At 41.5% G+C, this 23,880-nt stretch overlaps 1 protein-coding gene across 2 annotated transcripts in view; it reads right to left on the bottom strand.

Annotated features, from left to right (window-relative positions):
- LOC124386960 (serine/threonine-protein phosphatase 2B catalytic subunit alpha isoform) overlaps positions 1-23,202 on the bottom strand; it is an 81,845-nt gene extending 58,643 nt beyond the window's left edge. Inside the window, exon 1 of one of the 2 annotated variants that reach the window (XM_046851036.1) lies at positions 22,867-23,202. In XM_046851036.1, coding sequence (XP_046706992.1) covers positions 22,867-22,927 — 61 coding nt within the window. In that variant the 5' untranslated portion in view covers positions 22,928-23,202. The remainder of the gene's footprint in view (positions 1-22,866) is intronic. The other variant, XM_046851037.1, reaches the window with a different exon arrangement.
- Positions 23,203-23,880: the final 678 nt, after the last annotated feature.

Below are 23,880 nucleotides of genomic sequence, written 5' to 3'. Positions count from 1 at the left end.
TGTATACGGAATCTACTGCTCGAGAGCCTAGTGGTTTATCAGCCCCCCAAGTAATAGCTGTGTAAATAATTGTGTAGATAAATAAGTGTGTGGTGCGGACGTGTTTCTGATTCTAGTGCGACAACGAGAGTCAGAATATAAAGCGGTGAAGCTCGGCTTAACCGAAGGTTAATATTTGACTTGTGCTGTTGTGCTGGCGTGATGGGTAAAACATACAGGTTCTGCTGCATGAGGAAGAAGAGTGAGACAGACTGCTCACACACACACACACAACCTGCTGGATCGTCGAGACAATCGTGACAACATCCTCCACTCCATCTCTCAGACAGCAGCAGGTTCTAGTAGACACTAACGAGCGCTGCCATGCGTCCTACTGTGTGTATGGTGTATGCGCCTGTACGTGTAGTCTGGAAGTGGAACGAGTTCGCCTGACAAACAAGGTAACTGAAACGGTTACACGGAGACACAACGCGAGCTCGTGTGCCAAAAAACGTGTGTGAGTAAGACACCTGAGGAGCAGGTACAGGAGTGTAAGTGATGTATGTGTTGCGTGTCTGTACATGTGTGGCACTGGATGACGAGCCCGAAGACATTCAGAGCTTCCACTCGCACAATGGTGTGACACAGGATTAAGCCGTGTTTAAAGACACCATGCAAATCAGCATTAGGGCAGAATAAGCCTAAAAAAACACAAAACACACACACACAGAGAGAGAGAGAGAGAGAGAGAGGCAGAGAGAGAGAGAGACAGGCAGAAAGAGAGAGAGAGAGAGAGAGAGAGAGAGAGAGAGAGAGAGAGAAAGAGAGAGAGAGTGAGAGAGAGAGTGAGAATGAAAAAAGTAAACCAGCAGGAGAGGAGAAAGGTAAAGGTAATTTGAGTAGGCATTTGAATAGATGAGAAAACTACACAGACAGAAACAGTAAGCCAGCGGAGCATTTAAATACCTGTTTATGATGACACACTAACCAAACACTTACCAAATGCAAGTAAAAAGAGAGGGGAAAAAAAGCCTACATTTATCTGGAAAATTTATATTCATATTTGTGTGCATCCAAAAAACTATAGCTACATGACACCTCATTGCAAAACTCAATTAAAACATCCCAAACTGCATTAATGCACAGTAAAGTGAAAAACAGAGGCCACAAAAAAAATAAAAATAAATGAATAAATAAACTACGCTGCTGCTTTTGACCCTAATCTGCATAAAGCACATCTGCAGTGTATATGTGCATTAGCATAAACGTGTCCATGTACTTATGTACTAATAAAACGGAAAGAAAGATTGTTTACTCAAAACTCATTCAGGACGGAAGTCTAGGGTCAGACGAATTGGCCAGTCAATAAACTATTATAAGAAATGCATTTTTGTACAAAGATTTGATTTGTAAAGAAATCGAGTTCACTGTATTTGCAAATAAAGCTCTAAATCTGCAGAAATCATCCTGTGGTTTTGTATAGCAGAGGGCATGAGGGTCTGATTACAAATGAATACAACAAATACCCCCCTTTATAAAACCACAAGGAACCATTTTTTGTATAATTTGAAATTATGGAATTATTATTATTATATATACACATTAAAATAAATGAACATGAAAAGTCTTGTCTAATAAAAAGCTTAATGCACTCTAAATGAAGCTCAGGTGCTTCCTGTTTGCATTGGTTGCCTTGATTGCAGTTCACCTGACTCAACATGACTGGACATGAAGGCGATAAAGTTGCCAGGTATGTTTTCAGACCTGTGGGGGATCTTTAAGCGAAAGGTGAGAGCCACCAAGTCTACATACCTTTGTTTTTATAATTCCGCAATGTACAGAGGTCCTCGGACCAAAAAGGAAGCCATGAAGTCGAAAGAACGTACGTTCTTCAATGTTGCTCCCAAGACCACACTGTGTGTCATCATTGTGACATGGAAGAACTCTTTTTAAAGCTAGATGTCTGGCCACAGTTAGTACCTAAGCGAGAATTGCTTCGGGAAGGAACACCATGGCCATTCTAACAGAGCTTTAGAAGTCCTGCACAAAGATGAGAGCACCAGCCAGAAAGACAGCCACCTCAGAAATAATCCATCAATCAGGCTTTTATAGCAGAGATGCTAGCTAGAAATTTTCTTTGATTGCTGAGGAAATCCAGGTACTAGCTGTCAACTAGGAAGATCTGCCAAGAACAATGGGAGAGAGCCAACCAAGACAACTTGAAGCTATAATTCCTGCTTCTGTGATGTACTGAATAGAAGTTCTGAATTCAGACAAAACCATTTTTTTTTTGCATATGATCAATGTGCATGGCAAATAAATAAAGCCACGATTCACTGACGATTTGTGACACGGCGCGCTTTGAACTTAAGTTCTAACAGCCCTTATGATGTCAGTTAATGAACAATGAAGCTCTATGGAAAGGTCTACAAATCACATTCGAGTTTGGTAGTAAACATCTGAAAATGTTCCTTAGGCATCCAGTGTACAGTCACTACGATATATAGCATGTGTGCGTACAATCAGTGTGAAAGACTATGCGCACATATACCACACCTGGTGCGGCACCGGAAGCCGTTTTTGCTATTGATGATAATTGTGTGAAATTTGGTGAAGATGTTGCAGTAGATTTTGGAGTGTGTTGTGGGAGAATTAGAAATAACGGATATATGATCAATTTCATTCACGAGTATGTGCTTTTTGAGCATCTTATTCCACATTTAGTCCCCATTCACTGTTACAATAACCTCTACTGTTCTCGGAAAATGTTCCACTAGAGTTTGGATTTGTGCTCATTCGGCCACCGGATGTAGTAGTAAAGTCAGGCACTGATGTTGGGTGAGAAGGTATAGGGGTGCAGTCATCGTTCCACTTCATCCCAAAGCTGTTCGACAGGGTTGAGGTCAGAACTCAGGAGCAGCCCACTCAAAATCTTCTACTCCAACCCATGCAAAAATATTTTCATGGAGCTGGCTTTGTGCACAGGGGCATTGTAACACTGGAACAAGCTGAGATTTGACCAAAAATACATAAGCAGCATTTGTGCAGAGTCTACTGTCGAGCTAAATACAGCTCTTTTGAGGAAGTACTAGCGAATCCTAGACCAGAGGGTGAACAAGACTGAACAACTGCAAGCAAATGTTTTTGGTTACACATATCTTTATTGATTATTGCTCTTCCATACACATTACTGTCTTGAACAGGGCACTACAACATGTTGGTGTTTTTCAAATCACACCATTTTTCTCCGCATGAAGCTCAGAGGGTTGTAATTTGTGTTCACACAGTCATCATTTAACCGTTGCTTTTAGCTTTAAAGCAAAACAACAGACTGCCAGTTGCTGATTTATGTTTTGAGGCACCAGCGACTCATTAAGTAGATTCTTACACCAGGTATTACACAAAAAAAAAAAAAAAAAGCGTGCACATTTGATAAGAGCGAATAAAAAGGATCTTTTAAAATGTTTTTTTCCCTTTCTGGTCACAGCTTGAGGCTGGGCAAACTCCCTTGCTCCTGAGGAGGGTCTATGGGGAGAGGCAGGGAAGAAAGCTGGTAGGGAATGAATGCTTCTCTCTGTCTCCATCATCTGCTCTGCCTCCTGTGTTATGTGTGAAATGTAATGACTCGGCACACGGCTCAGGGACGAGCATGCTCTATTTTAGCCTGGTGCGCTTAGCACCCGTTGTGGGGCCCAGCGAGAGCCTGACCCACATCAAACAGAATCTCGAGCGCCATGTGGCTATGCCGGCTAAAGTAATTACACTTCATTCCTCCCAAAGGAGCCTGAGCACCGGGTAGAGTTGTTAAGAACTATGAAAGCACTGGTGACTGCGTCATCTGAGCGTGAGGCATGTGGAACAGTGTGGGTGAGACCTGCTCCCTGTGTGTGTGTGTGTGTGTGTATATGTGTGTGTGTGTGTGTGTGTGTGTGTGTGTGTCAGTCAGTGTGCAGCCCGGTGTGAAATAATACTGTGAGACAACGTAATAAAAGAGAGACAGAACAGATGGTTAAGAAATTAAAAGGTACACTGTATAGACTACTGGGACATTTGACGTTTCCAGCCATACGTGGTTCTTCCCCAAACAAAGCTGAAGGCACACAATTGTATAGAATATCATTGGATGTGGTAGAATTAAATTCTCCTTTCACTTGGACTAGGAGACCCAAACCAGGACAATCCCCCAGCACACAAAGCTCCATGAAGATATAGTTTACATGGGGTGAAGTGAAAGATCTTGAGTGGCCTGCTGTAGAGCTCTGACCTCAACCCTGGGATGAATTGAAACACTGACCGCACCCGCACCCCCACGCCCCCTCGTCCTACATCAGTACCTGAATTTTTTCGAACACCCGCATGGCTGAATGAGCACAAATCTCCGCAAGCTTCCCAGAAGAATGGAGGTTATTAGACCAGCAAAGGTGTAATGGGATGCTCAAAAGGCACACAGGAATCTTATAACACTGACTTTTGTCTATATAGTGTACAAATTGTATTTTGTATTCTTACACATCTTACACGGTGTGTTTATTTTCAGAAAAGGAAACGTCTAGTTTAATCGATTATTTCACTGGTGTTTCATGATGAATATAATGAAATACTTCATTATGCACTGAGCTGAATTTAGTGGTTGATACCCATCCATTTTAAATCAAGAGCCCCGGCCACAAACGGTCCTATTCACTGTATTTCTGCAACCCCAGCAATGACTTTTTGTTCTATTTATCAGTCGCAGCCTTGGCTAGCGTTCACAGCGGCACTGCATTGAAATGTTCAGCTGCTAGTGGGATTTGTCCTGAAGAGAAAGAAAAATCGTTAGTCTGAATGGGAAATGATGCTGTGGGTCTCAACCGAATACGTCTTAATGCTTTCATTTTTCTCTGTCTTGGGTTATTGATGGCTGGTTCAAAGAGCCACAGAGTGAAAAGGAAAACAGCCAAAGGAAACATGTGCAGTCTATGAGTACAGCGTGGAGGTACAGGAGAATGACACTCTGGCTGTAAAGAAGTTCACAGCTATACTCTGTGACTCACCTTTTTTTTTTTTTTTTTTGTTTCGTTGAATCTGCGCGTCCATGTCTACACAAGTGTCGAAGATATTGGGTCACTTATTAGTTTGGAGTACAGCTCATCATTTAGACACTTCAGTGCAAAAGATTTCACAATTAAGGGTCAAAGTTTTTAAAATAAAGAATTAATTAATTGGATTTTTATTTTATTCGGCATACACACACTTCCACCAGCAGTGGTTCCACTCACGTGGAGTCTGGCACCTTCAATATGAGGAAATATTTTATATATATATATATATATATATATATATATATATATATATATATATATATATATATATATATATGAATATGAATATGACAGGCAATTTTTATACAGTTACATATACAGTTACAGTTAATACAGTTACTGTCATGAAATTCATGGTCTGTTTATGATTCTAAATGTGCAATCCAGTCTCGGTTTCAATTAACAAGTCTGCTCTGAATCAGGTTCAAGCATACAGACTTGCTGTCATGGCAACAAGCACAGGGTTCTAGTTTATGGATTTAAGCTTTACAGGCATAAATCATCATTTATGCAGGAGTACACTTTGAATTGGTATTTCATATCGGTGCGTTATTTATTGCCCAACCAACCAAACTACAAAGCAGTAGAAGAAACAGACAGTTTTTCGGTTTGGATGACATGCGTTCACTTCAGGCCTATTATAGATTCTTGGAGGTGTTTGGGTGGTTAGCAAGAACAGACAGGAAGACTGTGATTGGCCGTTAATATTAATAAGAAAAGCAAATTGGTGAGGAATTAAAAGCGAAACTGGTGTGATGTGACTAAAAAAAAAAAACAACAACAGAAAGACCTATCTGACTCAACAGGTGACGAGAGGCCTGTCTGGGATACAAGTAATGACTTTTAAGCTGAAAAAGTGAGTCAGATAAAACTTGTGAAATGTGTAATTATACCCTTCTGCCTTTTACCTTTTTTTGTATTTTTATAGAATTTTTTTTTTTTACTGTGTCACTTTGGCTGTGAATCCTCTCGAGGTGGCAGACAAAGATCCAAGCAAAATGCAGCTGATGCAGCAGTGCTCCGTTTGGACTTTCCCCGACTTCTCTGAGATGGTGTGCTATAAATACCCAGCCTGAGGAGGGTGTCCTCTGATCGACACTGCGTGGGTGCTATCCAAGTGCGGTCTTACACGTACACAAGCTCATATGCAGGAGGGGGGGGACATCCAATCCTTCAACACAAGCCAGGGAGAAGCTGCATTTGGCTGTCCCGACAGTCCAACACATTCCGACCGTAGCTCGAGTTACGAGCTATAGTGGGCTCGAATAGGCGTAGCTATACCCCGCGACAGGGTTACCGTCAACACGCCGCTTTCAGAAGGTTCCCAGATTTCTTTTTTTTTAACCCGTACCAAGATTGTCTTCTGTACCACGAGGATTCGTTTAGCTTGGCAGAAAAAGCGAGCTGAAATAAAAATTCGCCCTACTCTTCAAATGCGCATGATGAAATAAAACAGAAACTAGCAAAAACCACTGGACAGAAGTGAAACCAGCCAGGGGTTGCTATGGCGGTGAGATTTTCGGCAGCTGCAGTTTCCATACGTTCTAGCATGCCGCACAACACGGCCCGGCGACTCCTTTTAGAATCCTGCCGCTTACATTGACAAACGCTTACGGGCCTACAGCACAAAACAGCCATATTAATTACACCGAGCACAGCTAGACACCCTACTGAGATAACAGTAAGCAACAGCAGGGAGAGCGAGACGACGGCTCCTGAGAGGGAGGTGGGGATCAGAGAGACAGATGTTACTATAAAGTCAGTGGCATATGTTGAACCCAGAGATGACGGCTCATGCATGAACAAGGAAAGAAACAAATTTAGAGTGAGAATGAGAGATATGGCATGAGTGCTACTCTGTGCTTACTCGAGAATGAAGCGAACGTTCGGTGCTCACTGCTACTGAGATTTAACGCATGTTCTGACTTTGTGTCGAATTCACATTAGAGATCGATCTTGAGCATCAGCCTCTGCCACGAGAGTCCTGTACGCAGTCTTATAGTCAACTAATCATGGGCTTATCTACAAATATAAAAGTCAGATTTGGGCTAATAAAAAATAGAGCCCCTGCTTTGAGTGATCATTTGAATGATAAAATGATTTGCATCTCCACTGCCTAGAATCACTTTCTACTGAAAGTATCATGCTTGGTCCAAACAATTCACCTCCTTCTATGACGAAGTATGGACAAGTATCGCATGTCCACTATGTCACTTGGGCTTCCTTCGAACATGTCCACAAACTGAATTGTGTGTTTATATTCTTATTTCTTATCATCTAAATCACTGTGGGTGTATTTTTGCTCAAAAATGTGTTTATTTCTTGCTCCCACTACAATTTCTTTAGATAAATAACAGTAAATCATATTCCAGGAGAAACCTTGCACTCAGCTGAAATATTAACACTGGCCTCATGTACCTGCTTGCGTCTGAGGCAGACATAACTGCAGAACATTTGTGCTTATTAAACTGCCGGGCTCACAGACGTCTGTGGCCAGGAGTCAGAGAGGGCAAAATAGTGAAAATGATCTCTCAGGGAGGAGGGTATCATACAATCTCTGTCCTATCAATCGCAATCCCACTAGTCGTTCGGGGGTGTTTGCGACTTTGTGCACACCGAAGATGGTGATGCCCCCACCGAAGATCATGTGCCTCTCTGGTTGGTAGCAGTCAAGTGATAGAGTGGGAACCTGCCATGAATAAATTAAAGTGAAAACCAGGAGGCAAAACCCCACACTAAAAGCTCTTGCACATAATCCAAAATGAGTACTTACCAAAACCAGCTGAGTGTTTTTTTCCCGTATAAATTAATTATTTCCAATCTTTTTGTCTGACTTCGTCTAATCTTTTCATTCAGACCTTCTAGAGACTTTTCACATTCGTCTTCAATGAGCTGCTCAGAATTATGCCGTATCTGCAGCATATCCCATAAATACTAGTTGTGAGGTGCAAATGAACCCAGGATAGGACGCCAGGTCATCTCAGTGCACCAAAAAAGAAATAATAAAATAAACAACAACAACAACAAAAAAAACACACCCATTCACACACTCATTTACACCTTGGGGCAATTTTGTCATCAATCCACCTACTGGCGAATGGTACGTTATGGCTCAGGTTTAAACCGTGGGCTCTGCGGCTGCCAGGTTGCACAGCTGCCCTCTGCGCCACCGCTGCATTTATACAAAGAGGGGAATATACATTTCTGTCTACAGTCTTAAATATAGAATCTATCATAGATCTTAAATGATAAATACTACAATGGCAGAAGCATGTGCTGAGTCATAGAATACAGTACAAGTCCTCAAATCTCAAATCAAGCCAGTTTGTATTTAAGCTTTTTTTAAACAGACGCCAAACTCATTTTATAGAGCTGCGCCCCTTCAAGCTGAGCGTCTTCGTCGCTTTATCAAAAGTACAAAGGTACTGCAGATCAAAGATTGAGCGCTGAGCTATGAAGCCAATAGATATTACGCAAGCAGGAAAAGATGCATTTCAGTCATGTAACCACGATCTGCCCTGTTCTCTGCCTTTATTATTGTTTGGGGTACCTTTGGTTTTGTGTTTTAATGGATTGGGAACTGTGTGGTAGGTTGAGTAGTGCTGGGAATTCAGGATAGGAGGCAGATTGAGAGAAGTGAAGTGATAAACGGAAAGAAAGAAAGAGGAAACAGAATTGGGATTGTGCTCCTTGGAACCACAGGAGCCATTTTAAGCTAATGATTCATGCAATGTGGGTGAATTACACACTGGGAGTTTAAACGGTTTTAATAGTACAGCATATATACTTTTTGGCCTAATGCTATAAGAAATGAAATGTCCTACAGCCTCATAGTAAAATGATAGCATGGAGATGTAATGAGTGTAAACACTGATACTCAGGAATCATGCACGGAACGCTCAGGGACATTAACAAGAGAACGTCAGGATTGATTTTACATCGTCTTTACAGGGCCTGCCATGCTGTACAAATAAAGCTTACATAAGCAAACAGGATCTACCCGATTGAAAACGGTACCACCGTGTGTGAACTCCAGCATACAGGAGAACAACCGTGTTACGATGCAAAGTGTGCGGTGAACTGTTCCTGAGCTCATTATTATGGATGAGCTGATAGAACAAGTTAGATACAAGAGCATATTGAGCATCAAGCTTTTGGTCGTGAAATGTCAATAAACTGTGCCAAGCTGGTTGTGTGTGTGTTCAGTAGTAGAATCTGAATCAGGGCTCAGGATAGAAAACATTCAATCTAAGATCACACTAATCAAAAGCTTTACCACAGTAATGGTAAAGGACATCCCTATACTGCTGAGGTTTATAGAATAATAATATTTATTGTTATTTGAAATGCAACAGGCTCATGTGTGTGTGTGGTCTTGGTTCAGTAGATCAAAACAAGACCAAATGCTGAAAACTACCAAACCGCACGGGCAGCTTCAGTTAACCTTTACACCAAACATAATAACAGGGAGAAAATGTGATCCTAATCATTTGGTGTCAATTTGGATGGTTTCAGTAATTCTGAAACGGCTGATCTCCAGGGATTCCCCCCCTCTGCTGAAAAGTCTCTAGATATTACACAGGAGAGTGTTAAAAACAAAAAAACATCCTGTGAGCGGCGCTTCTGCGGTTTGAAACAACCCGTTGATGGCAGAGGTCAGAGGATCGTCTTGTTCGAGCTCACAGGAAGTGTATAGTAACAGCTCTTTGCAACGGTGTTGAGCAAGAAAAGCATCTCAGAACACACACTATGTCAAACCTTACAGTGGATGTGTTGCAACAGCACATTTCTAGATCAGGTTCCACTCCTGTCGTTTGAAATTAAACGTTAAAACTACACAGAATATGCTTCAATAAAATACAAAAAATTATCAGCAATTTTGTTTTTATATACATTATATACATTTTTTAGCATACCGAGGACAAATCTAGATGAATATCCTAGTATTTAATTGGTGTTGGGTCAAATCTTAGGATCCCGCAATAATGTGACAGTGCTGTAAAAAATGATGCTGAATATACACATACCATACAATCTCAAACACTGGATTAAAAAAAAAAAAAAAAATGCTGTATCATATACCACAGGAATTTACAGCATATCTCAACAATGCCAGTCTATTTTAATGATCCTGAGTGTCAGAAGTGTGAGTAAGTAGGTGGTCAGCGAACCTGCAGTCAGTACGGATATAAGCTCTGGCTAATGAACCCATCCCAAGAGAGAAGACAAACTGCCATGAGCAATATTGCACAATCCAGCTGCTCTGAGCATTAGCCAGGCTGTACCCCCAGTGATATAGTTAGCACATAGTCGATCTACCACTCTCATTCCATTCCCCCCCTCTCTTTCTCTCTCTCTGCATTCCATAGACATGCTGTCACGGCTGTGCACCACAACATCCCCCACTTCAAAAATATATATCTCCACCCCTCCCTTCAGGGCTTTCCCTCTGCCTGCTAATCCTGCGTTTACTTGCGCAGCTGACTTTTCAAGTCTCGCACTGAATATGGGCTGGTCTGTCACAGTGTGCTGAGAACCAGAAGGACAGACGACTTGCCTATGCTCACCTAACGTTTCCAATTTAGTCACAGAGCAGTGCACAAAAAACATTCCCCTACAGTTAGCAAAAGAAGATGAAAACTGAGTAACCCTGAGTAGAGATTACACACTGTGCTTCCAGTGTTTATGTCAAACAGCCAGAAACATAAAAAACACTTTAAAATAACATCATCAGCTCTACATGTAGCCACTCGGCATCCTGACTTTCGAACCGGGTTCAGCACGGGGCACGTAAGACCAGATTCACCTGCATGTCCACACATATTTCCCTAACAACCTTCACCGTGGAGCAAATCCAATTTCCTAATGGGAACAGGGGCTTTCAAGTGACAGTCAGAATGCTATCAGCTTGCGTTTTACACCCAGAGCGAGTGAGAATGCCGGGTTTACGCTGTAAGCCGAATTTCCTCCTGAGACGTCACGCTGACTGAGGTGAGATTGTGGTCTGGGAGCCTGGAATATGACGACAGCCTATTTAGTGCTGTTGTGACCGAATGCAGGCGACGACTGCAAGTGTGCTGCTAGAATATATATGTGAATTTCCCTGTTTCTAGAATTCCCTGTACTGTTCATTGCAGCTAAAATGAATGAGTAAACACTAGAAAAAGAGGCCTCGAGGGGTGCATTCGTTTCATTCCTACTAAATCTCCTGACCAATTATTTATTATTAAAACAATTAAAAGCTTCAGATTTTGCCATTTTGGGCCATTTTTGTCTGCACAGGAGTGTACCGTTTACTATGCAACATCTAGCCAAACTTCAGAGAACGTGAATACTTGCTATATTTGACATGCATTATCTGACTTCAGGGCTGAAACGATTCCTCAATTAACTTGAGTAATTCGAATACAAAAAAGCGTATTGTCTTAACTACAGACAGAACACCGTGTTTCCCAACGGACCATTATTACAGACGCACCACCAGCTAAACTCTGGTCCGTTCTGTGGTCTCATTTATGAACGTGGCGCACGGACAAAAACCGGGGCTGAAAACGTGCAAAGTTTGTGCAAAAATCTGAGTCGACAATTCCCCTTCTCGCTTCTGTTTCCACACTTTGCGTATGCAGGGTTCAAAGTTTACACAAGTATTTTTTAATTTTTTTACATAAATCACAACCTTTGCGTGGAAAGCGGCGTACACACGTTTTCAGCCTCGTTTTGTGCGTAAGCCACGTTTATAAAAGAGACCCCTGGACAGGTAACACAGAAGACCATACAGTGTGTTTACGGTTTTTATGTTTTTTTTAAAGTCATTTAAAATAGATTTTTATAGATTTTATTTATGCTTTTATATATATCTATACACAATTGTTTGTTTTTGCATTTTGATGTAATATGGCATTTAAATGCATTAACTGGGTTTAGATTTCACAGATATTGTTGTATTGCAATTTCAGCAATAAAAATGGCTCTAAAAAGGAAACGAATGACTGGTTCATTTCAAGAGACTTGTCTTATTTTCTCCTGTTATTTAGTATTGCTCTTTAATAAAGAAAAAGTACCTTCTTATCCGATCGCTCTATTATTACTACGATAGCTGCAGCCCTACACTTACATATTACCACTAGCTCGCATGGAGAAACGGGTTCTCTTTCATTGTATAATCTGATACAAAGAACACGCTGGTCTTTCACAGAATCTTATGCAACGTGACAAGGAATAATTAAAGCAAATAATACTCTGAAATCAGAGTGCGGACCGGGCTTTCGTTATGAGCGCTCAAATTTTTTCAGCTGTGAACAACCTGTCCGAGACATCCTGATTTAGCTGAATCACTGCATGGCCGTGTCTGTTGCTGACCCTCTCCCTGACAACAAGCAGCAACAGTAAAGTGGCCTCTAATTGATCCCTGGCACTACTGCTGCACATTTCGAGCTCAGGATCTAATGACATGCTATCTGGGGGACGTTCTCGCCAGCGCCGAGGGGGGTAAGTGCTAAAGCGAGGAGTGCTAGATACCTCTCTTCTCAAAGCAGTGTAGATCCTCACTGGCCTCTGCTGAATTTCTAATACTTTTACACAAATCCAGCCATTATTAACTTACTTACACTTTTCCTCATGTGATTCAGACGGGTCATAATCTTAGATTAAAATTCTTAAATTCTGTGAATAATTATACATGACTATCATTTAAGAACAAATCAGAAGCTTTAGTGGTGTGTATGGGTGTACTTGATACTGGGATTATTATTGTACGAACTACTACTGGTCGGCTAGTAGCTGAATGAACAGTAGACATGGCTGCTTTGCTTGTAAACAACAGCAGCAGACAGAAAGGCTTGACTCTCATTGCTGAGAGCTGATGGTGGGTTGCAACCTGAGCTGAAGTGCGTAGAGGAAAATCGATGCAGGCTGTTTGAGTGCACAAGGACTCCCTGCGTTCTATCTGATTAATAGCAGCGATCTGAAAGAGCAGACTAATAAACAGTGAAAAAGGAAAAAAAAAAATGTGCACACATTCTGCATTTATTTTCTTTACCAAAAAAAACACAATCAGCAGACATATCAATCACACGTACTTCCATGCCATGTGCAATCATGCTTAGTGATGGAGCATGTGTGCTACCTCAGACATGAGCATCCTGGCAAAACTGAAACGCAATACCCATAAATACAGGCACATTGTATGACTGTCATGCCCCCATGGCCTGCCAACACATCACACTTCTAGCAAGCAGCAAAAACAGTTTTATTATACCTCCGATTTAAGCTGTAAAACATCCCGTCACATGACGAATAAATTATCCCAACACCTGTACTCTTACACGTCCCCAAACATGGCCGAGGAGAATTGTAATACTAGCCTCCATTACAAAGATAATATTTATCCATGGCACTGGTGAGCAGTGGGTAGTAAAGCAGCAGAAATAGGATCGATCGAAATGTCAAACGCATATTTTTACACAGCTTTTTCCGGCCGAGGAGCCAAACCGAAACGCATCTTAACCAGAGTCCCTTAAAATAGTTACGGCCGAAATATCTAGAAATATCGGGGGAAAGGGTTTGGGAGAATCTCGCTCAAAGTGCCTTAAACTCTTAAATGCTCTCTACATGGGGGTGGGGGGTGGGGGTGTTAGGGTTAGTGGTGGCGACTTGGTTTTGACAAAGCATAAAGCAAACCGGGTTTTATATTCTCTCAAGTGCTCGAAGACAAACCACTTAACTCTAATTAGCATTAGAACTGAGTAATGGCATGCACTGATTGCAAAATGCTCACTATTGACAAAAGCTCAAAAGCTACTCAGGAAATAGAAGATTGCATTTGCATAAAAAAAATTTATTAAATAAACTGAGCCATAACACATACCGTTGTCATATTAACATTTTACAAACATACTATTTTTTTTTTTTTTAATAAAACAAGAGACCTTTAAAGATCTCGCTTGCCACATAAACACAAAACAGGGCAATACGTTTCGAAGCATGAAGCAAGAAGCATGATTTGCATTTCAAACAAGTTATTTGTGTGGTCTGGATACGGACCTGCAATACATGTAATCCAATAATGGTAAACAGTAAACACACTGAAACGAGCCGATCGTCTTTTACATTTTCCTCGAACTGCAGATCTTGCAAAAGCGAAAGGTGCAAGGTGCAAGTGCAATTTGCAGTGGCGGTAATGGCTTGGCAAATTCAAAAACTCACCTGAGCAAACATTGGTAATGCAGTCTGCTAATGGCATGGCAACAATATAAAAGCGCTTTTAATATGAGGGAGGGAGAAACAGCGCCTGCGATTAACCTCTAAACTTCACGTTTAACAAAATACCGCAGATGTTTTAAAAGCGGGTGAAGTCATGATCTCGGTTTGGTTCTCAATCCTCAATTCTTTTTCGACAGCACTGTCGATTCTGCCTTATTAACACTTAACCGCTGCGTTAAGCAAAGCGCCCCTTTCCTCCTTCTTCGCTGTGACTAATGACCACAGAGGATGTACTGCACATACGTGAAGCAGTTCGCACAACATGAACTGTCATTGTACAAGAACAAGATTAAAAATGTCCCAAACCCCTGCTGCAGTGAGCAGGAACAAATTTGCCCTAAACAAAACCCACACAGGGAGAACTCGCAAAACTCCCCGAGCCCAGGATTGAGCCTTGGACCATGAAGCTGTACCGAATATGAAATTCTCAATTACTAAACATAAAATGTATGAATAGGATGTGTTTGTCTGCACACTGGTGGCACACTTAAAATTCAACAGGAAACAGAAACAAAGGCACATTATTCAACTAGGTGAACATAGTGCTGGTGATTTAGACTAAACTATTTTCTCTCTGGATTTGGACTGCTACAGTGTAAAATGTGCAAAAATCAGTCATCTACTGTGTATATACCAATCATCTACAAAAGGGTTGTAACAGTGTAACCATGGGTATAAATACTGTAACGCACACAAAGACAATTGACAATAATTCAAATAAGTGGAATTATTAGGATCTCTGATTGGGACATGCTACGGCACACCAGAACAAACTGTTAAACCAAAAGCTACTACTATCAGTCACTAAAACGAGCTTTCTCCGTACTCGTTTCCGTGGAACCCTGTTCCCGCCCCAAAATTAGCATCTAGCCGCTAACTGGAGAAGAGGATTCCATTGCATTAGCTGAAGTTAAGCTGCTCTGTATCCATTTAGACAAGCCACACTCCGAGCATAAGCTTACTGCGCAGACGAGCCGAAGTGAGCAATAAGCTAATGTAAAAGTAATCTAATCAAAGCTCATCAAGGCTCTGACTTCACCCTCTAATTCTGTAGTTTGTGTTTTTCAGACAATAACTTGGGGCTACATAAAGCTAATGTCACTTTTGGCTCAAACTGAGTACGTCCCCTTACATCTAAAAAACACCGACAGCCTGAACAAGTAAACACCCCACCACATATATTCATGAGCACATGAAATCACCTGCAAACACTTGCACAGACCTTAGTTGCTACTCTGTGTAGAAAAAAAAAAACCCACTTATAAAGCAAGTATCTGTATTGTGATTTCTGTGTTATAAGCAGCATATGCTTATCTGCCTGTGTACATACAGTACATACTTGTGTCACACTGCACCTTTCCAAACGCCAGGCTGAACAGATGGACTCGCTAGCTCCTCTGCCTGAAACCCTCCTACGCTGGTCATGCAATGCCTCCAGGAAACTCCTCACCCATTTCATCTCAGGTCAGGAGTATTCTCTGCTACAGCACTGGGGTGAGATGGTCTAAGTGGGAGAAGACGGGGAAAGAAAAAAAAGAAAAAAAAAGAGAAAAAAAAAAAAGGCTTGCTGTGTCTGTTCAGCATGCTTTCGCAACACCAGCGCGTTCGGCATGGTTTCCCATCACTGCTGCTTGTGGTTGAGCTGAAGAATTGCTGGGGTTTTCTGCTTTAGTCATACACATGGGAGAGCGAGTGTATTCACAGCACCAGTCAGAGAGTGTTGCTACATTCTGCTGGCTTTAAAGCGAGGTTGTGGAGGTGATGCTGAGGTAACCGGCTTCTCTTTTCAGTCTGCCTTCCTTTCTCTCAGCCTCTCAGACACTATTCTCTCCTCTGCTCTGCTGACAGAAAGACTCTGCCGCTCTTCTCGTCAAAACAAGTGTCTGTGGCGGTGAGCGGCTCGGCCCTCGACACCCGTCCGTGCTGCGAGACCGTCCTGTCGCGCCGCGCTCTATCTCGCACACTTTGACAAAAGCCTGGTCACCTGAACACGCTGCAGGACTGCACAAGAGACGTACCGAAGGAGCGATGCATTCTTGTAAATTGTCAGGCGGATTGCGAAACACATACTGACTCGAATTAAACGAAAACACGAGTTTGAGCAAATTATCTCCTGCAGCACAACGATACCCTTTTTGAAAGAGCAGAGTGTATAAAGTGGTAATCCCTGACTCATGTGGTTTAAAGGTTACACCCAAAATCTCAATAAAATATCTTATTAGCCATTTCATTCCAAAATTGGAAGACAGAGTGACATCAAGATTTGTAGTTGGAGTCCGTAAATGTGGACCACATATCGGTAATAAAGAAGCCCTGAGGTTGCGCAAAGACAGAATGGTGTTCTCACGTCGAGAAAACGAATATGTAGAAAGGATATAAAATGAACGAACGTCAAGCGCTTTCATTCTCCGCCGGTGTGCATAGTGTGAACAAAGAGCAATAGAAATTCAGAAATTCTTGCTAAGCCAAAGAAACAAATGCTTTGATCAGTTTCCCAGAACTATACAATTTGAATGCAATTAAAAGAAATCAAATATAAGTAAATATATGTAAAATTGGATGCAAAATTTAAAGGCCATCCCATTTTTGTGAGCCTTTGCACAGGGACAGTATCATATTAATGTCGGTTACACTAAAGAAACACCTATTTTCATTTCAGACCTTTAAGAATAGGATCCCAATAAGCCAGATTTTGGATTTAAAGTCCTTTACAACTTAAAGACTTCAGGAAGAAAAGTCCATCTTTGAGTAGTTGACAGAAGAAAAAAAATAAATAAAAGTGAGTGAGTGGGCATAGGTGTGACAAACACACAAGCCGGCGGAATCCACAGTAAACAGTGGGTGTTTAACGCTTGGGGTTGAAGTACTTTGAGTTACTAAAAATGACTCGGCGGGGAGCAGGCGGTGTCAGGGCCGCGGGCTTCTCTCGCTTAGCATGCTGCCCATCTTCATAAGTCAAATGTCACATGCCATCAGTCTACGGTTGCGTTATAAAATCGGCAGACAATGGCTTCATGGTGTCTCACCCGACCTCACAGGGAGAAAAGGCTCGATTTGCTGAGTCACTCGCGTTGAGCTAAAGGAGCTGGCGGCGTAATCATACGTGATTATTCGGGTTGGGATAACAGGATGAGAAAATGAAGCCAGTCGCACTCACAGCTTGGCTGACGAGACAAGTTAATTAAGGTGTCTTTTATTGAGCGATTTAATTAATGCATTTGTGCAACTGTTCTTCTAATTTGATCGTTAACAATTCCCGCGAGTCTCAACCCGATTACGTTCCATTAAGCCAGCATGGGGTAGCGAAGGCTACCAGCATTTCTCACATGCATCCTGATGTAGCGTCTAACAAGGCTGGAGACTCTTAGATCGTGGTCCCCTTCACCGTGCTGAACTCATCTACAGGTTTGCCAAGTCTAAGGTTTCTTTAATTTCTTTCAACTCTTTTTTTGTTTCACCCTCCTTCTCTTTCCTGCTCACTGCGTGTTGGAAATTGGGTCCAACTCCTGGCAAATGTTTTATTGTCAGACACGTGTTTTTGTTATGGCCCTAAATGCTCTTTTCTGCATATGGAGTTTTATATCTATGTCCTGATTTGTCCTGGTCTTTGCTTTGTTTGTTTGGTAATAGAGGACATAGGAGTTTCACATGTGTACAACCTCATATTAATACCCCAGAATACAAAACACCTCAAGGCAGAGGAAAAAAATAAAACATTTAAATTTCACATTTTGAATGTTTTCACTTCTTAAACTTTATGTGATTAATCTGGGTCAATGGCTACTGTTATAAAAATATAGTTTTTTTGACTGTGTACATGAACAAAACACAATCCTAAATCTGTATCCCAGTAAACTTAAAACTCCATTCAACAGGGCTTTATCTGGTTTACAGTATCTTTTCCACCGCACACAAAAAATAAAACGTATGTTAAGCATTCCGTTACTTTAGATTGTATCTTCACCCAATTTGATTTATTTTTTGGTTGAGAGCAGGGTTAAACATAAACATCAAATAAAAGAAGGTCCTCTGAAAGAAAAAATGAAAGTAAATTCAGGGGAGGTGATGCCAATCATCAAACACAAACAAAACCAAACTCACATCCACACCTGTATTATTCAGAAAGCCAGTACTAAAAACCTGATATACTCTTCTGGATCTTAGTGCTCCATACATATGTCTGATACACAGGACAAAATACAATATATCATAAATATAAATATATATAGATCACTAGAACTAGTAGACAAAAACCTGTTCCAGCATTAATCTCAACAATCACACTATAAAATCTAGCCAACTCCTTCCCAGAAGAGTGGATCTTATTATAGCAGCAAATGGTAAGCAAATATAGAATGGGATTCAAACAGCACATACAAATCTTATGTTCAGGTTTGCACAAACTTTTGTCCATACAGTGTATCTGTTGTTTATATACAGATATGTATTAGCAACATGCTAACACGTGCCTGAGGGCAGTGCTCGCCTTAATACCATACTTCTAACACTAATATCGTTCTATGCTTCAACTTAGATTCAAGATCTTAGATGAAGAATCCTAAACAACAAAATAACCTGTGAAATCCAGATTACTGTAGTTCAAGCTGGCTACCATGCTAAATATCATAGCTAGCTTCTGATGCCATATAGAGCACTACATATGGTGTAGAAGCCATTATATTTTGTCCTGTGTAGCAGACATATGTAGGGAGCACTAAGCCATTCACTAGGCCTACTCTTGGATCTGCCGTTACTATAGAAACAGCTGTAAATCAAGGTTTGCACCGCACTCACTGCATTCAGAGCAACATAAAATATTCTGGTTTAGGAGCCAAAGACAACAAACTGTTTGAATGCCAGGGTTATCTTGTGGATCTGTTTTAAAAAAAAAATCTCCCCAGTTATTCAGATAATGTTAAATAATGGTCACAGAGGGTTCCCATGAAGGCCATTGAACGGACACATTTGAGTAGAAAGACTTTTAAAGTTAAAACCTAACGAATCAAAATGCTTTTGATTTCCAGAATGTGTTTTGGAAATGTTTCACATATGGGCTACTCGAAGCTTCAAAATAATACTTTACTGTGCAGCACTGACCAGTCACAGGACATCAGCTAGTTAGCCATGTTAACACGTCACATTACTGCATTTCAAACAGGTTCAGCCTGGTCACATTTTCACCTCATGTCCCTGGATCAAATTAGCTTCCTGCGAAGTACCATCCCAGAAAGCAAACGCAGTGGCATCCAAAACACACACACACACACTGGACACATCGACTGAAACGGGAAAGTGAAGCAAACGCATTTAGCACCTCTTCGATTCAAACGAGCAAAAATAATTGCTAGGCAGAACTATGCAAACAATACAAAATAATCTTCTGATCAGAAATTATATAACTATTGTCCTGGTTCTGCAGTGAACCTAATTGTGGAGGAAGCTTTAAATGGTGCAGCCATTATCAATTTTGCAGAACAATAGTGCATTTCAATATATGAATTCGAGAAAACGCGAGAAATAAAAAGACAAAAAGGTTCCGCTGCGCTACATTGCGCCAACCCACGGCCTAGTCCGTACTGAAACAAAACCTTAATCTATTTGTGCTGAAACTCAATAATACATCAAATCTGTGGTGCCCTTTGAGAGCAGGCTGCCCTGCAGTAATATCCACTCTTCTAGAGAACAAACACATTGTAGCTGTGTGAATAGCAGGTGTAATTAATGCATTTCAGCTCTTATTCAGCCACACCTGTGGACTGAGCATGCCCATCGACCTGTCCGTCAGCATTTCTTTTGCCTTCTTTCGCACAGATTTGCTTTTAGAAACCATAAAAGCTTCATTAGCATAAGAAGCGAGTCTTTTCTTCGACATGGAGCCTGAACGAAGAAAAAAAAAACCTTAAGGAACACGGCATTACATAACAGACAGGACCGTTTAAAACTAAAGACACGCTGCTGAACATTTCAGCCTTGTATTGCACAGCTACTATGATGGACGGGGGTGGGGGGGTGCAAATTCACCTGAATGCTATAGAAAATCTCTCAAATCAGTCCTACAGCATTTATGAGCCTTAACAGAGCAAGTTACAGTTATCTGTTGTGCAGTTGTGTGTTAAGGATCAAGCTGCTGCAACTTGGTGCTTTTGGGATTTGAAGTTATGACCTTTTGATGAGTAGTCCAACTATAGAGCTACCACTTCCCTGTCCTGTCCTAAATTTGGACTCTAAAAGTCTAAAATTGAAACCTTTCCTAGCCCCAGCATAGAGGAGAAAACTGTGTGCAAAACAAGGTGCAGGGGAAGGACCTGGTACGTTTTGCCTGCATATAGTACAAAATGATTTATAAACAATGTGGCTACGGTAAAGCCGGTGAGAAGACAGCGCTTAAGAGAGACCGACCGTGTTGTAAATACAAGCAGAGCAAGACAGGTAAACAAATAAGAGCCTTGTCCTGCAGCTGAATAAATATTCTAATATTCTACCAACAGTGACGCAGCTTTTTAGGGAAGAAAGAAAATAAATCCGCACTGTGCTCATTAACTCCACGTGTTGTGCTTGAATCGAAGAAATAAAAGCATAGAGAGGTATACAATGTGTATGATTTGTCTTTCTTCACAGTGGTGATTGATGAAAGATGTGCAACACTAAATTGTCACTCTTTCCCTAGCAGTAATATTTCTATTAGGAAAAGAAAAAACTATGCAGAATGATATAAATTTCTTTACATCATTAAATTTACATCTTTAAATCAAATCTAATGAGGTGAAAAAGAAAGCAGCAACTCTTTCCTTCCTCTCTTCAATCCCCACCCTTTCAAAACCCTATTCACCCTGAGCAAAGCACTTTGTGCCACTGCGCCCATTACTCTGATACCTTTTGCCATGATCTCGTGAAATATTTATAATGCAGGGTCCTTCCACAAGCACTCGGAGCCCTTTCAATCGCATCCTCCGGCCAACGAGAGGAAATTGCTCTTCACAGCGGCGTCCTGAGGAGACGCAGCCGAACGAATGAGAGCAAAAGACTTATCAGCTCTCGGAGGGCTTTCTTATGAAAGCGATCAATTCATATTGGGGTGGGGGGTGGGGTTTGAACTTCTACAACCGTGCATAGCAAAATAATGGATCACAGCAGTATTCAAAGTGCCTGCTTGCGTAGAAGGCAACCTATTGCTATTCAACTTGGTGGAAAGAAAGTGCAAAGAGATCTGAAGGGAAGCGCTTGTTGGAAGGTGCAAAGACTCCTGAGCCGGTCGGCATATAAAAATTTAGCCCTAGAAAGGAATAAATCGCACAACCTGTAGGTTCAAGGAGTAAAAAGTTTTTTTTTTTTAAATAAAACTGAATTATAGCATTGGCTTGAGCATCTAAAATGTTTAAAAGAATGGGAGGGTATAAATGTCTGACTTATGACCAGTTAGATGTAATTCATGAGCACGTCAGGTTTTTTTTTTTAGTCAAATATTGACATAGCACACATAGGAGTAGAACCATTTTCTTTCTTTAGAGTTTTCCATAGAAACCCTATTTTAACATGTGAACTAATTAGTGTGCATGTTGACTCGTGTGTTCCAAGACAAGGAAGGAGGATCCGCCCGCACTCCGGCTGCCCTGAAGTGGACCAGTGGAGGTGATTAATTACCAAAAGAAACCTCCTTAATGGCTCACACACTCAAAACACACACACACACAATCAATGCAGAGACATTTGGTAGTGTGTTGCTGATTTCCCCCAATCAGGCAAACAGATATAAAATGCAATGATAAGTATTGCTTTTGCTGCATGAATCTTTTCCCTACAGGCAAGAAAGGTAGAAAAAACCTGTGGAAATATTGCAAAATTTGGTTTGGTAAAAAAAAACAAAAATGACAGTGAGCCGATTGGGAGTCGGCTCCTATTAATGAGTCGAGTCCGTTTATTTGACTCACAAAAAAAAAAGAGGAATTCCCATCGTTGCTGATATAGTGGACACTGACGCCTTAAATACGATACCGTGCAATAAAACAATAAATATATATATACAACACATATAAAAACAATGTGATAGCAAAGTGAGGGTTTTTAAATACAACATGACGGACTGAACAAACAAAAAAAACCCAGACAAAATGAGTGTGTGTTGGGGTTGTTGGCTGTGAAATGTGCACGGGTTATTGAGCAACACCTGGGACTTCACCGCGCTTTGCTCAACCTCCCCGTGTAACGCCGTGTGGCGCACAAGTAAACACGGTACGAGCGTGGATATCACACGCTTACTGACACCAAAACACCGCCGTTTTCTCTCTCTCTTTTTCTCTTCTTCTTTCGAGCGAATGACACGCGCTGTGTACTCGTGAAACGACTCCCTTTTACTTCCTACTTTCAGCACTCCAGCCGGCTAACACCCTTTTCGCCCCCCCTTACACAGGCAACTGGTCCCCTTCAGTACAGCAGGGCAGCGTGGAGCTATTTTAACACCTTATATAAAAATTTTATTTTGTGCACACACACACACACACACCTCCTTTTCACCATTTCGTGTCAGCACGGAGCGCTTCATACTCACATTTAATAACTCTATCCGTCGTGGACAACTTCGGATCATCATTCGGTTTGTTTTCAGACATTTCCAGTCCAATGTGTGTGTGTGCGCGCGCGCTCCGTCTGGCTGTAATTAAAATGAGATCTATAATAGATATGTATGTCGTTACAGTAGTCCTCCCTCAATAAACTCTTCTTTTTTTTCCTCTCTTTCCCCAAAAAACGGGAGGTGATATGGCTCGCCCCTATCGCTCGCCAGAAATACTCGCAACAGGGTAACGAAATTCAAGCGGCGTTACCGGAGCTCCGTCTGCCTCACAGCGCTACTGTAGCGAGGCTCAGCTCACAGCAGCACCGACCCCACCCCCCTCCGCTTACCCGCACTACTGGTGCAACCGAACGTCCTGCTCTGGACACGCCCACTTACTGTCTACAGCTTCTCATTGGTCCGACACAGCTTCCCGCTTTATAGCTCTGTATATTGATTGGCTCTGACATGTGTCAATCTGTTTCTCGTGTACAGTTTTATAGACTCAGGGTTGAGGTGAGCTGTGTGTGGGGTTCCGAGTTTTTCAATTTCGGTTTCTCGTTCGTACGATTGTAAGTGAAGACGAGAAGAGTGGGGCATTATGTACTACGCGATACTGGTTTTTCTTGTAGATATTTCACCGAATGATCCACCAGTGTAATGCTGAAAAGCATGCTGGTTTAAGTTTGCCTTTTGGTACTAGGAGTGGGTGAAACTCATTTTTTTGCTGAGAATGAAAATGCTTCCTTATGTCCTATGGATGGCAGTCGCAAGGCTAGCAGAAGGCATGCTGGGCCTTCAATCCTGCACAAGTTTCATTCCCTTTCCCAGCTGGTTTAAAGCTAAACCCCCCTTTCAAAGGGAAAAAAAATCAATATAAGGATTCATTTATGCATCCTCATCAGATCATTTGCTGTGATTAAAATGCCCTAAAGTGGCTTGTTTTTCTTTACGAAAGCACTAGGAAGCCATGCATAATATATATTTTTCTTTCTCGTTTGGTGATCACGA

The sequence above is a fragment of the Silurus meridionalis genome, chromosome 6 (assembly GCF_014805685.1).
Source record: "Silurus meridionalis isolate SWU-2019-XX chromosome 6, ASM1480568v1, whole genome shotgun sequence".
NCBI lineage: Eukaryota > Metazoa > Chordata > Actinopteri > Siluriformes > Siluridae > Silurus > Silurus meridionalis.
This window is presented reverse-complemented; position numbering and strand designations above follow the sequence as displayed.